At 43.8% G+C, this 18,286-nt stretch overlaps 1 protein-coding gene across 9 annotated transcripts in view; it reads right to left on the minus strand.

The window, feature by feature from the left end:
- Positions 1–18,286, minus strand: part of TBL1XR1 (TBL1X/Y related 1) — a 205,127-nt gene that overhangs the window by 26,309 nt on the left and 160,532 nt on the right. For all 9 annotated transcript variants that reach the window (XM_088452418.1, XM_088452424.1, XM_088452417.1 and 6 more), the window contains 4 exons: positions 17,370–17,502; positions 15,033–15,174; positions 14,248–14,311; positions 7,784–7,881 (listed from right to left, as the gene is read on the minus strand). In XM_088452418.1, the coding sequence (XP_088308544.1) occupies positions 7,784–7,881; positions 14,248–14,311; positions 15,033–15,174; positions 17,370–17,502 (437 nt within the window). The remainder of the gene's footprint in view (positions 1–7,783; positions 7,882–14,247; positions 14,312–15,032; positions 15,175–17,369; positions 17,503–18,286) is intronic.

The following is an 18,286-nucleotide window of genomic DNA, read 5'->3' on the forward strand; positions in this document are numbered from 1 at the left end:
TAAAATGTAAAAGCTGTATATCAGCACCTCTACTCTTCAACAAATGAAAGATAAGGGGGTGAATCAGCTTGGGACGGAATTGCAAAGCTGAACACAATGCAGCAGGAGCTGTATGACAGCACCCTGATATATTTCCGATCCCAACACTGCGACTGGGCCACCGGCAAGCTGATTAAGCCTCACCTTTAAAGAAAAAAAGGAGGGGCTGGGCTACACATCCTAATATTAAACATGATAATAGGTGCTACTATGCTGAGACCTGTAGTTCTACAGCAAAAAAGAAGGGGGGAGAGAAGTAGGCGGATCAAAAAATCTATAATAAACTGAATAAATTAACATGGTTTTAAATGTAAGGTTTCTTAGTACATGTTTGCCCAAAGATGTTTGCCCACCTGCCACTTCACGGCGAACCTTATAAAAGGTGGGTTCCTAACATCCCTAATACGAAAACACGAATTAATTTATTTAGGACTTACCTTTCATAGGGCCCATTAGATGTGTGTACTGTAATGCAAGGACCCATACCAATTTAAATTACCTGGGGCAGGTAAGGAGGAGTGCTAGCCCAAGAGAAGGGGGTCTCACTTTCAAAATGTACCTTAAATACACACACAGGAAAAAGGAGGGACTGGGCTGCACATCCTAATATTAAACATGACAATAGGTGCTAACATGCTGAGACCTATAGTTCTACAGCAGAAAAGAAGGGGGGAGAGAAGCAGGTGCACACTATAAGCACCAAGAATTCTAATGATCAAAAAATCTATAATAAACTGCAAGCCTCAGCTTACTCAGGCTAGCCAGCTTGCGAGGCCAGGAAACTGCGTCCGTGGACGCAGCCCCTGTATTTGCCACTAGAGAATAATAGGGCAGACACGCCCTGTTACTAGGAACTCTGCCCAATCAGGCAGAGGCAGAGCAGGGGCTGAGTGGGATCACGCAGGACCAGTTCTGCACATTCGCAGAACAGGGTCTTGTGCGTGCACAGATATCCGAAAATCGGGAATCACTGTTCAGCAATGCTGAATTAGCCCCTAAAAGCGCAAGTAAGCAAGAAATGTCGCACACACACTGAACAACGATTATACAACTACCACAGTTGCTGAATACTACAAAATGACAATTTCTTTAAAATTAACAGACTGTGTGGGAGTGGCATAGAACATGATGAAGTAAACATTAGGGGGGACTTACCACAGGCTTTTAGCTCCCGGCAAGCCCAGAGTTATTCAATTACTGCCCTCAGGAAGGTGCTCGCAGAAATACACGTTAAGTGCACCCTCAGGGTTAGTCACAGGCTTACTGCACGCAATTGCATAACTCTAGGCCATACATGCCGACTGTCTGGCAGCCCCTTCCGGGAGGGGGCTGCCAGGTCGGTCCAGCAGGGAGGGTGCGGGCGGCTGTAATGGGCGAAGCGGGGGCGCATCTGCGTCATCTTGGCCCCACCCCTCACTTTATAATGCCGATATTACCAGCATTACAAAGCAGGGGACGGGTTACGATGACACGATTTAGCGCAAATCGAGTCATTGCCACCCGAACCGCCCACTTCTACATTCGGTCGCGGGGGAGGTTGCGGCTTGCAGCGGACGATGCGGGAGACTTGCCTCCTCTTGCGGGGTGTCGGGAACGGCACCCAATTTTCGGGAGGCTCCCGACAGTCCCGGGACAGTAGGCAAGTATGCTCTAGGCACTTAACCCTTACTGTGGGATATAACTGAATAGCTCCGGACACTCAACCCGGGAGCTAAAAGCCAGCATCAAGTCCCACAACTAATTGAATTCTTCCCTGTGTCTCTCCTGCTAATAATCAGTTAAATTTATCCTTTCCAAAGGAAATTTATATTATTTATTGTGCCACACTTATCTTACCAAGTATCAACTACAGGCGATCTTGGAACCGGGAAACTGGGTTGTGAAAGACTGTGGCAAAGCCCAATGCACAGACACAGATGCATCCCTTTACTAACAAGCCATAATCAACACAACTGGCATTGCAGTGATGAGAGCCCTGTGTTGCATAAACATTTTATTTATAGTTCTTTATACAGCACACACATATTCCACAGCACTTTACAGAGAATTTTTGTCCATTCACATCCATCACTGCTCCATTGGAGCTTACAATTTATATTCCTTATGACATGGACATATACACTCACTAGGGTTCATTTTTGTTGGGAGCCAATTAACCTACCAGTAGATTTTTGGATTGTGTGGGGGGGGAACCGGAGTACATAGAATAAACCAACGCACACACAGGAAGAAAACATACAAATCACATAGTTAGAGCCTGGTGGGAATCGAACCAAAGACATCAGTCCTGTGGGGCAGTAATGCTATTCATTACACCAACTGTGTTGCCCCCTGAGCCACCCCCCCCCCCCCCATCCCATTTGGGAGGAGTGCTGGTAGTGCGCTTCTGCAGAACTGGCCATCATTAGGCTGGACCGGTCCGCAGCTGGTGTGAGTGTGGACTGTGCTAAAGCATGTGAATCAGTTCAGGCAGAGGGGAGGATCAACCAGGCTGGGGTCCCCTTTCAGAGGACAATACATGCTGGCAATGAGCTACAGAGAGCACGGATCAGTGGGCTCAGACAGAAATACTTGTCCTTTCAAATGACTGAAAACTGAATTGCTTGCAAGAACTGCAAAAGCTCTGCAACAAAGCAAAAGCTGCAGGATGCTGCCTATTCAAATTACATTTATCAATATATTCAGCAATTGCATTTAAATCATCTGGGGTTAAATCGTGGGACCATTCAGCTGCTGGTACATGACAGATCAATAATAAAAAGCATCTGTATTTTAATTTAGGACTTGCACGTGTAAAATAAAGGCCACACCTGGGCTATATTTTCGGACTGCTGGGACCTGCCATAAAAGCTGCCGTTTATGGTCTCCAGAAGTGCCTGACTGTTGAAAACTTTACCAAACTACTGTTGAGTGTTAACATAAAGAACGATACTTTTATTGTGAAATAAGCCTGCATATGTTCTTTTGCACACTAAATAATCTGCAACTGAAGTTCTCCTACACAGCTGACACCTTACACAGCTGAAAATAGAATACAGCATATCTGGAGTAAAAAGTCTTCTCATACTCACATACTTTTTGTTTTCTATATTATAACCTACAGAGGGATAAAGGTGGAAATCCTGTAAGCCAGTGTTTCTTAAACTCTGTCCTCAAGGCACCCGAACATTCCAGAACTTATGGCTACACATGAATAAGCACAGGTGAGTTCATTAGAGCCTCAGTCTGTTTGCTTTAACCATCTGTGAAGAAGCCTGGATACCATTAAAACCTGGACTGTTAAGGTGTCATGAGGACAGAGTTTGGGAAAACCTGCTGTTAGCGATTAACATTACATGGGGCAGTGGCTACAGGGTGCTTCACTGGTTGCTAATAATTTACAAACACAGTAAACAATTTTAAAAACAATATCCTGTCAGCAGAGAGAAGACTGGCCAAACAGGCGACAGCAGTGTCCAAGCTGGGAAAATACACTCACTCCTTGTCTACTACAAACTATCCAGAATTTTCAATTCCTAACCTTCCTCCCCTCTGGTGGAGCCAGTTAATCCTCTAACAGGATGTGATCCATCTTTAAACACGTGCTTCCGGCTATTACTGCCTTTAAGAAAAGGGTAACTGAAAGATTAAGGAGATATATGTTTGTATTTTTCTATTTTGTTTTTGGGGAGACTGAGAACACATTCTATCCTGAAAGACATTTTCAACACCATGAAAAGAGAAATTTCTAGTCTGGCTCTCAAATGAATCTTCGTAGGCAAAACATGTCTGAAAGGGAGAGCTGACTAAGGAGATATAAATAATCTCAGATTTGTAGGATTTCCTGAGAGAGCAAAGGGCCCAAACTGAAGTAATTCATGGAAAACTGGCTAACTCATGAATTTGACAAGGAAGTATGACGCCTACATGCACAATTTCCAAATCATGGTGCCCCGCAATGAATGTTTATAGCAAAAATGTGCATAGACAGTGATGCAGTCCTGAAACTAGCAGGGCAAAATCACAAGCTTGAAAATTACACGGTAGTCTTCCTGATTTTGCATTTGAAGTTGCAGAGAGCCGCTCACAATTTAAACAGAAAACTAGGGACCTGCAGCTCCCACACTTAACGTTATTTCTGGCCAGACTGCAGGTGGTGGTGGATGGTCAGGCAGCCTTTGCTACTCCCCGATAGGTTATGGAACACTAACAGCCAGAGATCTAGTAGAGATGTGACTCTTAGATCCATAATAGCTTCTTCTCATAGAGGACTAGTTACATATTAGTTTGTGGTTTGGGGTGTTACGTATGCAAATTAAAATTAAAGATTCACAAAAAAATTAAAAAGTATACTTATTACCTATATACTGTAAATCGGATTATAAATGTGTTTTTTTAAATTTAACATACAGATTTACACTTTTTTTTTTTTTTTTCAGCCATTCAGTTGAAGATGTTCTAGCATGTTTAGGATCACTGTCCTGTTCCATGATCCAATTTTGGTCAACCTTCATTTATAACGCCTATGGTGTCTTTTTTTTTTAAATAAAATGGTCTTATTACAATGAAGTGGACTCAATCTACTGTATAAATGACTGTTAGGCTGCACACACACCTATAGATATAGCTGTCCAATCTGTCTGGTGAGGAAAATATGGTCCGTTTTCCATTGTATGGAAGCAAATTTCTATTGTTATTTGCTCCCATACATTACCAGATTTCCCTTCCCACCAGACATATTGAACAGAAATCTATAGGTGTGTACGCAGCCTAAAGGTTTTCATGTCCAGTGGCTGTAAAACAAACTCAAATCACCACCTCAGTGCCTGACTGTATATACGGGGCTCTTGTGGCGATACAAGTGTCCTTTACACTAAACAAGGTAATTATTTGTTTCTTTACTTAAAATATGGCTTGCATGGAAGTGTATGGAAATTTTTTATCAGTATTTTTATGGTAAAGTACGCAATTAACATTTACCATGATGACATAGGCCTGTAGATCGATGAAACTTTTGGTTTGTGCTGGCAGGCGCAAGTTAATGGGTGCCTATTATTTATCACACAAAAGCACTGAGTTTAGACTGGTAAAGCATCTAAACTCGTGTAATGTATTGGGCACGATGAGTTTGGGCCAGACTTTTCAGATTTCTGCTTGCCATCTCAGGAGGGTGTGAGCAGAAATAATGGGCCTTGGTAGCACTCGCACCCATCAGCACAAACAATTGAATTGCTCCAGTCACTTTAGATGAGAGCAGCAGGCAGCACAGAACAATTGAATTCTCCCCCTTTGTGAGAGCATTATAAAACTTGACCTTTAAGAAAAATATGCTGGGACAACAACTTATGGAATATTTGTCAAACATATTTAGTGTTCTACAATTGTATATTATATTCTTTACTATAAAATTATAGACTACAATGGCCTAACTGTTCCTGGACTGGATTAGTAGAAGAGGTCCGCACAGGTTTTTTTTGGCACGGTTTCATTGGTAAATATTTCAAACAAGATACTAAAAAAGGTTTTACTTTTAGATGGATGTTGTAGAGCACTTTCTGTTGATTACATGAATTGCACTTGGTTGGAACTAGGTACTACTTACTTATTACTTTAGAATCAGTAAGGTTCAATTATTTAATAAATAATGACATACATCTAATCATGTGATAAATGACCCATAACGTAATTTTCCTAAAATATACGACTCAATTGCCTAATACAGGCCTGGCCAACCTGTGGCTCTCTAGCTGTTGTGAAACTACAAGTCCCAGCATGCTTTACAAGCTGATCAGTGGGAGAGTATGCTGGGACTTGTAGTTACACAACAGCTAGAGAGCCACAGGTTGGCCAGGCTTGTCCTGATATGTAAAAAAAAAATATAAATATAAATATAAATATATATATATATATATATATATATATATATATATATACACACACATATACACACACACATACATATACACACACACACACATGTATATACACACAACAGGCTCAATCCACGGCACTCAACCATCTGGGGTGCCCTTGGTATGTGACCACACCATCTACATAAAAAATATCACACAAACTCGGCACTCACATGCTTTTCAAACTGCAACTCCTTTGAACATAGGGAATGTTGGTTCCAAAATATTGCAATAATTTGTTAAGCTGGCCACCGCTTCACGGTCATTCCCATCTAGCCAGTCCCTACACTGATTCTCAGATAAATGAACTTGATCTGCCATCTTGGGCTCAAGCTTGCATACATTTTAAACATGAAAACTGGGTCCTGCCTTAAAGAGACAGGACCACACCCAGGGCTATCAGTTAATAAGCACCTGGAAAAAGAAAAAAGTTTGTCTTACATTTGAAAAACAGGGTGCCCTAGCAAGTGTGACCACAAAATTTAAATAAACGACAGGCTCAATCCACGGCACTCAACATTCCCTATGTTCAAAGGAGTTGCAGTTTGAAAAGCATGTGAGGGCCGGGTTTGTGTGATATTTTTTATGTAGATGGTGTGGTCACATACCAAGGGCACCCCAGATGGTTGAGTGCCGTGGATTGAGCCTGTCGTTTATTTAAATTTTGTGGTCACACTTGCTAGGGCACCCTGTTTTTCAAATGTAAGACAAAAACTTTTTTCTTTTTCCAGGTGCTTATTAACTGATAGCCCTGGGTGTGGTCCTGTCTCTTTAAGGCAGGACCCAGTTTCATGTTTAAAATGTATGCAAGCTTGAGCCCAAGATGGCAGATCAAGTTCATTTATCTGAGAATCAGTGTAGGGACTGGCTAGATGGGAATGACCGTGAAGCGGTGGCCAGCTTAACAAATTATCGCAATATTTTGGAACCAACATTCCCTATGTTCAAAGGAGTTGCAGTTTGAAAAGCATGTGAGTGCCGGGTTTGTGTGATATATATATATATATATATATATATATGTATTTTGAAAGAAATACTTAAAACAGATAATGAGGCTAGGTACCATAAACTAACAAGTGTTGCTGGTTCTGCATAACTAATCCTGTCGAAAAATAGAACATACAGACAACAGCCTGGGTTTAAAGCAAAGCTACAATAGCCTTATCTGTATGACGGAAACAAACGTGATTGAGAACAATCTGAAAGAATCACAATATAACCTCTGTATTCTCAGTTAAAAGTTGTACTTAAACAGATTTATGTGACCTTACAAGTGAAGATATGTGGAAATAAAAAGCAGATGTGCCTTTCAGGTTCTGGCTAATTGCCACATTTGTTATCCTAACTGGAATATCAGACATGTCTATGGAAACTCCACATCAGTTGAGTTGGGGAGAGAGTTTGTTTCTTCGAGTACATAGATTCAATTACCAAACTTTACCTTAAATGTTCTTTGCTACAATGTGACTAGCATAGGGAAAGGTTTACACAAAACATCAATGTGGGATATGAGCAGGCTCAGAGCATTGTGTCTACTACTGTCGTTTTCAATACTTTCCAGACCTAACGAAGTAATTCCTTGTCTATAATGGTATCATGTAATCCCTTCTCACTGGGCAACAAAGAAGAGTGTTACCACACTTTAATAAGAATGACCGTAGGAATTAAAGGGATTATAGAGAAGAGAAGAACAATAGCAATGGGATCTCTGTTAGCACACTAACCTGCACCAAAGAAAGAAATATAATATGCAAGTCCTATAAACAAGTCATGTATACATGTGTCGACATGAGCAGAAGAAAACTATAAGGAGTGCGATGACTGTACCAAGGGTGCTGAAACCTTTATCTTACCTTATCAACCCCTGCACTTAAAATAAAGTTTCCTTTCTTGTTCCACTTCAACGCAAATATAGGTCCTTTATGTTGCCCCAAGGTGCTTGCAAGGTTACCTGCAAGTGAAAGAATAAATATCAAGATATACATAATGAGAGTTATGGTGAAACTTACCTTTGTTATCTGTTTCTACGAAGTCCATAGGGTCCACAGGGAGACCTTGGGGTGTTAGTGGTGGTTGAGGACCGGGCACCACGCAGTTAAAGCTTTCAGCTCCCAGGATGCATCAGTCCATCAACCTATACCCCCCGCACCCCGAGCCAGAGGCACCTCAGTTCGTGACAAGCCAAAGGCCGGAGGAGGAGAAGCGAGTAGGAAGACTGGTACACACAAGAAATCACACACTCACGTACAAGAAGACGGGAAACCGGTGATCAGAAATAGAGCCCATAAGAAGCCAGGTGCGTCAGGGCGGGTGCCCTGTGGACCCTATAAACTTCGAAGAGAGAGAGAGAGTTAAAGGCAAGTTTTACCATAACTAATTTTCTTCTTCAGGGTCCATTGGCTCCACAGGGAGACCTTGGGGATGTCCCAAAGCAGTTAATTAACGGTGGGGACGCTCCTGCGCTGAGAGGAGATTCCGGCGTCCAAAGGAAGCATCCTGAGAGACAAATGTATCGAAGGCATAGAACCTCAGAAAGGTATGGACAGAGGACCACGTGGCCGCCTTACAAAGCTGTTCAACTGAGGCGCCACGGCGAGCTGCCCACGAAGTACCCACAGAGTAGAATGAGCAGTAGTAGTAGCCGATACAGGAAGGCCTGTCTGCATGCAAGCCTGTGAGATAGTCATGCGAAGCCATCTAGACAATGTCTGTTTGTTTGCTGGCCATCCCTTCTTGTGAAATCCATAGAGCACAAATAAGGAGTCTGATTTCTGAAGAGAACTGGTACGGTCCACGTAGATCCTGAGGGCACAGACTACATCCAAGGAGGCCTCACCTGCCAATAGGTCTGGTGATTGAAAGGCCGGGACTACAATTTCCTGTGGAAACGAATAACAACTTTTGGAAGGAAAGCAGGGAGAGTACGAGCGACAGGAGAGGTCCCCTAAATCTGACACCCTTCTGGCAGACGCCATAGCCAGAAGAAAAAGTTTTCGTTGTGAGCCACTTGAGTTCCACAGATTCCAGAGGTTCAAACGGAGGACCCTGGAGGGCATGGAGAACTACTGACGAATCCCATGGAGCCATTGGAGGGACAAAGGGATATTGTATACGGAGGACACCCTGGAGGAAGGTGTGGACATCCGGTAGTGGAGCAAGTCTAATGCTGGAACCAAACGGATAGAGCAAAGACATGCACTTTCAGTTAGGCAAGGCGGAGGTTCAAGGTCCAATCCAGCTTGAAGGAAGGCCAGGACTCTGGAAATCCTAAACACTTGGGGGTCGTAATTTCTGGTACGACACCATTGGAAATATGTATACCACACACTGTGGTAGATCCGAGCAGAGGCTGGCTTACGTGCTCTGAGCATAGTCTGGACCACAGAGCTAAAGAATCCTTTGGACCTCAGGAGGGATGTCTCAAGAGCCACTCCGTCAAACACAGACGACCCAGGTGCGGGTAAAGGCAAGGACCCTGAGACAACAGGTCCAGACGTTGAGGCAGCAGGAACGGAGTGTCGATGGAGAGACTCCGAACATCTGATTACCAATGACGTCTGGGCCAAGCTGGAGCCACCAGCAGGACAGTGCCTAAGTCTTGTTTGAACTTCCGAAGAACTCAAGGAAGAAGGGAGACTGGAGGGAATAGGCACGCAAACTGAAAGGTCCACTTCACTGACAATGCATCTACGAAGGTTGCCTCGGCATTCCTTCTTCTGGACCCTTACACCAGCAGCTTGTGATTGTGTCGAGAGGCCATGAGGTCCACCTCTGGTAGGCCGCCATCTGTTCATTAAGAGTTGAAAAACTTTGGATGAAGAGACCATTCCCCGGAATGCACGTTGTGACGGCTGAGGAAGTCTGCTTCCCAATTGAGAACTCCCGGAATGAACACCGCAGAGATGGCCAGGAGGTGACCCTCGGCCCATGTCAGAATGCGTGACACTTCTGTCACAACTGCCCGACAGAGTGCCTCCTTGATTGTTGATGTAAGCCACTGTTGTGGCATTGTCAGACAGTACCTGTACAGGTTTTCCTTGAAGTATGTCCTGGGCCAGTATGAGGGCCTGTAGACAGCTTGAAGTTCCAATATATTAATTGGCAGGGTTGATTCGACCGATGTCCATAGGCCCTGGAAAGAGTGTTGACCGGTCACTGCGCCCCAGCCCCGGAGACTGGCGTTCGTTGTTAGGTGTAACCAGTCCGGGATCCAAAAGGGGCGACCCTTGATTAGATGAGATTTCTGTAGCCACCAAGATAGGGACAGACGAACCTCTGGAGAGAGCACCATCGTCTGAGCTCTGATCTGATGGGGCAACCCATTCCACCTGGAGAGGATTAGCCTTTGCAGAGGCCTGGAGTGGAACCAAACATACTCCACTATGTCGAAGGTGGATACCATGGATCCCAGAACCTGCATTGCAGAGTGAACTGACACTCAGCGACTGTGGAGAGAGCTGCATACTCGCAGTTGAAGTGTGGAGATCTTATCTGTCAGAAAAATTCTCAGATTCTGAGAATTTAGCAGGGCTCCCAGATGAACCATTCTTTGTGAAGGATTCAGGGAGGACTTTTTCCAGTTGATTAACCATCTGTGCTTTTCAAGAAAAGCAATGGATAGCTGCAGAAGGCGTTGAAGCACCTCAGGGGATCCTGCAAAGAGCAGGAGGTCACTCAGATATGGTAGCAGTCAGGCATCCTGACCACGCAGGTGGGCCACCATTATAGCCTTACTTTTGTTAAATACTCGTGGAGCTGTGGATTGTCCAAAGGGCAGAGCCTGAAAGTGGAAGTGTTGCTGTAGTATAGCAAACCGGAGATATTGCTGATGAGAGGGCGCTATAGGTACATGTAGGTAAGCATCCTGAATATCCAGAGATACCAAAGGCTCCAGGCTCCATAGTTAGGATGATAGGCGGAGCGTAGGGTTTCCATCCTGAACCGGGGTACCCTGTGGAATATGTTCAGGGATTTGAGGTTGAGGATAGGCCAATGAGACCCATTCGGCCTCTGAACCTGAAAGAGAGGAATAATAACCGGTCCCTCTCAGATAGTGGGACTGGCACAATTACCCTTGCTTGCAGGAAGGACTGTATGGCTTTCTAGATTTGCAAGGCCTTGTTTGGGTCTGAAAGAAGGCCTGTGTAGAAAAATTAGTGGGATAGCAGTCTTTGAAATGAGAGGGCGTACCCATGAGACCCCATTTCTCTTACCCAAGCATTCATGGTGGTTTGACACCAGCACTGGGCAAACTGAAGTCAGGTCTCCTACTCTGGGGTCCCGCAGGGGGAGGCCCGTCCCGTCAAGGCTGAAGGCTTGTCCTCCGATTTTGAAGCGGGGCGTCTGGTGGTCAAGGCCTGCTTGGTCCTGGGCTTGGCGGCGCTAGTGGAAGCCGACTGCATAGGAAAGGACTGACCTATGCGCTTTACTTGAGGACGAAAGGACCTAAAAGATGTAGACCGAGGCTTTATAGTAGAAGACGAAGGCAGAGTTTTTGATGCCGCCAATGTGGTTACAATCTTGTCAAGGTCTGGGCCAAACATGATGAACCCATTGTAGGGCAATACTTCTAAGCCCTTCTTAGAATCTGCATCGGCTTTCCCATGAGAATAGCCACAAGGTACGGCGGGGCAGACACCACCGTGGCTGAAACTCTAGAAGTTAGGAGACTGCCATCCAATGTCGCTTCTTTTATATAGGAAGTTGCATCACATATGTGAGCTAAGAAAGACATCTGATCCCTAGATGCATCAGAGGGAAAAGAGTCTTCAAGTGCATCAGCCCAGCTCTCTATTGCTTTAGCCACCCATGCAATAGCAATGGTCAGACGAGCAACAGCCCCTGAAAGAGTACATCGATTTAAGACCAGATTCGACTTTTCTATCCGTAGGGTCCTTCAGAGAGGATACTGTAGGGATAGGCAATGTAGCGCTTTTAATTAACCGTGTAACATGGGAATCCACCGCAGGGGCAGTCTCCCATTTTGAACAATGAGCTGCAGGAAATGAACAACAGGTGGTCAGACATTTTTGGGACTGAAACCTCTTACCAGGCGTCTGCCAGGCTGCTGCCATGTGTTCAGCTAGTTGATCCGAGAGAATTCTGCTGAAGCCACTCTGTCGATTAACCAGTGTGTGCTTCGATTTAGGGGCTGGTTCGTCATTTTCTATTAGTAAGATGGATCTAACAGCTCGCACCAAAGCAGGAATATTATTTTGACTGACTCTCTTCCTCCCCCGGAGGAGAGTCTGTGTTAGAGAGATCAGCATCTTCTGCCCCCTCAGATGACACCTCAGAATCTGAGAGCTGCGTGTACTGTGAGGATAACACAGGACACAGACGTTTTACTGGGTAGGGGCAACATAGTTTGAAAGGCTGTAGAGCAGGGATTCCCAACCACAGTCCTCAAGGCACACTAACAGTCCAAGTTTTAAGGATAGCCATACTTGAGCACAGGTGACTTAATTAGTACCTCAGTTACTTTGATTTAACCATCTGTGCCAAGCATGGGTAACACTAAAACCAGGACTGTTGGTGTGCCGTGAGGACTGAGGTTGATAATCACTGCTGTAGAGGTAGCCACCAGACTCTGTACTGAGCTAGAAAATATGTCTACCCATGGAGGGGGAACAGGAGGTACCTGTATAGTCTGAACCTGTTGTTGCAACCCCAGAGGGGGGAATTACAGCCGGGACCGCTAGGCGGTCCGCAATAGTATCCAGCACCTGAGAAAAGGAAGCCCAGGGGGCCTTCTGTGCAGGAGCTAGGGGGTTTGATGGGCCTGGTGGGGTATAACACTTCGCACATAACCCATCTTGTATCAAATACTCTTCACTTATTCCTGCAGAACATAATTTGCATGATAGCTTGCTTGCTGCTCTTGCCCTTGCTAGACATAGCTGCAGAGTAGTACAGCACTGGGTATAATGCAACCACTAGGTATATATAATACAAGTAGGAATACAATATACTGATCCCGTCTTATGCTTGGGCAAGCTGCAGGAGTGCACAGCACAAATATGGCACAGTGCAGTAACCAACTGTATGTGACAACCCTTACAATACAAGAGATGTGAGGCACAGGAAAACCCTGAACACACCTGTATGTTAGAGCCAAGTAAGGAGAAAAAGGGAAAGGTATATACCGACAGTATAGAGAAATACACAGACAGGTAGCGCTAGCATAAGTCACATACAATGCAGAAATACAATAGAACTGCAGAACGGCACTACAATCAACTACACAGATTCTGTGGTCAGAGACTCAACATCTGATGGGTTATAGCGCTACATAACCTGACTCCAGGGTGAGGGATGTAAGGGGACCAGACCCAGGCTTTTCCTGAGAGCGCTGTGGCTGAGCCTGAGAAAATGGCCTCCGACCTCTGAGGGGGCGTGGTCAGAGGAGTATAGCAGCTCAGGGCAGAGACCTCAGAGGAATGGCGCCCTGAGCTGAGGGGCCGCTTTAAGGGGAAAGCTGACCTCCCCATGCAGATTAACAACCACCAGGATGCTGGTTTCCCGCTCCATATGTACCGTGGTGGTCTAGTGGATCGCTGTGGACAAAGCCTGTGTTCACTCTGGGCACCTCCAGCCGGTTCTCTGAGACCAGAGGTAAGACTGGCAATCTTCGGGTCACCGCTTACCTGTCCCCTTGTGTCCGGGATGCAGTCTGGATCCATCCGTGGGGCCGGCTAGCAAGGTCCCCAGGTTTCCCCCCGAAATACTCAGCCGCTGCTGGCGTTGGGGCGCCCGGAGTGGGAGTGCAGACGTCCTGTGGACAGTCTGCTGCTACCTGCTCAGTAGAAAAACTACAAAAAAAGAAATAAAATCATAAAAATAAAGCCATCTGGGCTGCCTAAGCAGCCCACTGACTCCGACCGGGCACTGACGAAACGGAGGTACCTCTGGCTCGGGGTATAGGGGGATGGACCGATGTATCCTGGGAGCTGAAAACTTTAACTGTGTGGTGCCCAGTCCGCAACCACCACCTACACCCCAAGGTCTCCCTGTGGAGCCCTATGGACCCTGAAGAAGAAATAGGTCTACTACACTATACTACATCAGTTTACAGCAATCTCCCTTGCATCTAAGGTATATATTTTGTATAAAAGTTAAATAAAATGTAATACATTCTTTACGCATCAACCTCTATAAAACACTACTTCTAAAGAGGGGATAGTGCATTGAATACCATATATACGATTAAATACCTGTTTGTAAGTGCATATATTTTGCTATATAAAAACAATGTGGTAAAAGCCTTCTTAAAGGGAATAAACTGTATTATTAAGGTGTAGGGTAAATTGTGCATTACCATCCTTCGTCCATATTCTGGCAAAACCATCATAAGACCCGGTTGCTAGAAGTGTTCCTTCACTCTGTTAGAAGTAAAAAAAAAATACATTACTTATATGCATCAAAAAAAGAAAATAAAAGACCCTGCATAACAAAGAATGGAGGGTAGGAGAACGTGCAGCATAAAGCAACAAAGACATGTTAATCTGACTTGTGTCTAGGGATAAAATGGCTTCAAATACAGATGTGTTCACATACATCTATCCTCCATGCGCTACAAGTCGCGCCACACAACCGTGTGACTTGGTAGCGTTGAGCGTCTTTTCTTGCGACTTTTTACTTTTAAATGAGTCTTATTCACACACCAATGCAAATAGATAGCACAAGCAGCTTCTGCTTATTAAAAAGTATGCAGCATGCCTATATTTTGTGTGCGACTGCGGGTATATCTGAATGCTAAACACTACGTAACAGTGTTACAGCCGCTGACACTAACGTAGTGTTTCGCATGCAGATATACCGGCACTCGTTCACAGAACAGACATGCTGGCTGCATAGCATTTTAATCAGCAGAAGCTGCTTGTGCTATCTATTTGCATCGCTGTGCAAATAAGACGCATTGAAGGTAAAGTCGCAGAAAAGATGCTTGGCGCTACCAAGTCACGCCATGGCATGACTAGAATTAGCTGTTTAACGCTGCAAGGAGGCTAGATGTAAGAGGACCCATCTGTAGAACAAATAAAACAAAATGAATTGGGTGGGGTTAACAGAGCTTAATATTTGTGGCAAAAGTGCATTACTTACATTCCAATCTAAAGATGTTACATCCTTGTTGCTAGGGACATCTTGTCCACCTTCTCGTATACAGTGTCTGAGGACCAGCTGCGTTGATCCACTAGTACTGTTTTCACTTAGATTCCATATCCTGGCTGTTGAATCCCCTGACCTAGTGTGTAAAATTTCAGGAATAGAGTGAAGGGATTATATATTTAGAAGAAAAAAAAAAAATCAAAACCATTCTGGATATACAGGGTGTTTCACTTGCTATTAGCCCCAATTTTTTTTTATAACTTTTTAAGTAATTGACTTTCCAGAGGTGGGGCCACAGCAAGGTCCAAAATTCAAATAGGGGAACCACACCAACTGCCAGCCGCACTGGCAGTAGGTGTGATTCCTCTATTTGAATTTTGGACTGCGCTGCTGACTAGGGTGGTGAACAGTTGACCTTCACGTTACGCATGTGTGAACAGCAAGCCTTGATGATAATGGCGAACACTTTCAACAACTGCTATGACTTCCTCAGGTTTCAAATTTCACTAAATTACGTCAATTACTTTTAAAGTTATAAGAAAAACTTTTAGGCCAATAGCGTGTGAAACACCCTGTAGATTAACAAACTGTACACAGCAAGAAAACATTTAAATCCGGGTTCTTGGATTTGTGTGGTTTACTGATAATATGTTAATAAACAGTGAATACCATAGAGTTTCAGTCATAAAGGCATACTATTTCATGGCCACTTATTAGGTACACCTGCTACTTAGTACCAATATCTGAATAGCAAATTGCGTACTATCAACTCCATACATAAAAGCATGAAGACAAAGTCAAGAGGTTTAATTGTTGACCAAACGACAAAACAGAATGGGGAAGAGATGTAATTTAAGTAATTTTGACTATGGAATGGTTTGTGGCAGATGTGATGGTTTGAGTTTCTCAGTAGGCTGCAGTTCTATGGATGAAATTGCCTTATTAACAAGAACGGTAAGAGGAGAATGGACAGACTTGTTCAAGTTAACATGAAGGAGACAGTAATGCTCGCCATACATTAGCGCGATTTCCAAAATGTCGTACGATGAATCGTGTAGTATTTCGGTAAGATACGATCCGATGCGCACTCCCGCTGCTCTTAAAAACGTATCGTAAGATCAGATGTGCAGCCCATCATATCTATCGTAATCGTATGCAGATCATGTGTTAAAAAGCACCAAATCGTTCAGTCAGGACTGCCGGGGCGTTCAAGAGAAAACATAGTACGATGTGATTCTTCATACATCGTACTAGTGTATGGCCAGCATAACTCAATAACCCAGCGTAACAGCGGTATGCAGAAGAGTATCTCTGTCAACACACAGCAGTTCACAGAACAACCCACTGGGTTCCTCTCCTGTCATTCAAGAACAGCTGAAGGTTGGAAAAGAGTTGACTAGTCTGACATATCTTGATTTCAGCTGTGACATGAAGATGGCATGGTAAGGATTTTGATGGTAACATAATCATGTAGGGCAGGGGCTCCCAAACTCTGCCATTACAGTGTAGGTTTTAAGGATTATCCATGCTTAAGCACAGGTGACTTAATTAGTACCTCAATCAAATTGATTTAACTATCTGGGCTCAAGCATGGATATCCTTAAAACCTGGACTGTAATGGTGGAGTTTGGGAACCTCTGGTGCAGGGATTGCTTAATGGAACAAGATGAGCATTGTGCAAATACCACAGCCTACTACAATCTGAGCCGATAGTTAAGCCTTTTGCAGAATTCTGTGAAACATAACGGTGATGCATACAGTGAACAAAGTATAGTTTCTGCATAATTTTAAAGAAAACTGCCTTAATTAAAACGCTCCTTAATATGGTAAATGACACTGTAAGAGTAATATTACAACTGTACAGCTATATTTTATTCTAACCATCAAAATCTTTTTATATCCCAAAGGGAAGCTACGACGTTTTCCATTTACCATGCAGCATGATGCTAAGTCTAACAGGTGCAAGGCAGAGGTGTAGCTAAGAAAACTCCTGCACTCCCTCACTTGGTGAATAGGGAATGAAAACAGTTAATAACTAAATGACCCCCAACTCTATCATAACATCCAGAAACTGTCAGTTTTCCATTTAGCACCAGACTCAAAAGTGCCACTTTTCTCCTTTATTAATAAATATTGTCCAGTTTTGGACAACATGCTGGTCACACAATTTACAAATCCCTAACCCATCACACTGTACTTCACAGGTCTTAATGCCTCAGTTTTGTTCAGCCCTTTTCAATAAGTTTTTTTCTATAACAAATGACAGTTAGCAATTTCTACTGCTAAATTGAATATATTTAAGAAAAACAAAACAATAGAAAAAACACTTACCCAGAGGCCAGAAGATCACTAACTGGGTTCCAGGCACAAATAAACACTTCTGACTCGTGGCCCCGTAATACGACTGCCTTGCTGGATGGGATCTCTACATCTCCATCAACTTCCATCATGTCAGTGTGGTTATCTGTAAAAGAAAAGGAAAGAACACAGATAAGCAGGAGTTTTTATAGAAAAAATAATAATTTAACCCACAGACCATATAAAAGGGCATCATCCTAGTTCATTTGCATTATTAAGCACCTGTGTAATACGGGATGTAGTTAGGAGACCGGCGGCCGGTCTAAATCCTGACGGGGGAAGCCCGCCAGCGCGAAGGAGAAAGAGCCGGTTACCCGCATCTACCATTAGCAGTCAGACGGAGTAGAGGATATCCGCCGTGCGGTATTCACCTGGACTCTGTGATATGCTTGCTCATTTTAGACAAAATGAGAGTGTTCCTATTTAGAATGTAATAAACTCTTTGTGATTTATTTCACTATGGTGCACTCCCTTCTCATTATATATATATATATATATATATATATATATATATATATATATATATTAGGGATGTGCAGGCTCGGATAGGTTCGAGTTTGCACGTGGAGTTCGGATTTTTCCCTCCAAAAAAACGGAACTCAGAACGAGGCAAAACGTCATCTTACATGGACGAACATCATCATTCCTGGACAAAAGTCCAGGAATGATGATGTTCGTCCATGTAAGATGACGTTTTGCCTCTTACTGAGTTCCGTTTTTTTGGAGGGAAAAATCCGAACTCCACGTGCAAACTCGAACCTATCCGAGCCTGCACATCCCTAATATATATATATACACACACAGAGTTAGGTCAGGTGCATAAATATTGGGACATTGACAGAATTTTCATATTTTGGCCTCTATTCACCACCACAATAGCTTTGAAATGA

This window comes from Taudactylus pleione, unplaced genomic scaffold (genome assembly GCF_031769625.1).
Source record: "Taudactylus pleione unplaced genomic scaffold, aTauple2 ptg000037l, whole genome shotgun sequence".
NCBI classification, from domain to species: Eukaryota; Metazoa; Chordata; class Amphibia; order Anura; family Myobatrachidae; genus Taudactylus; species Taudactylus pleione.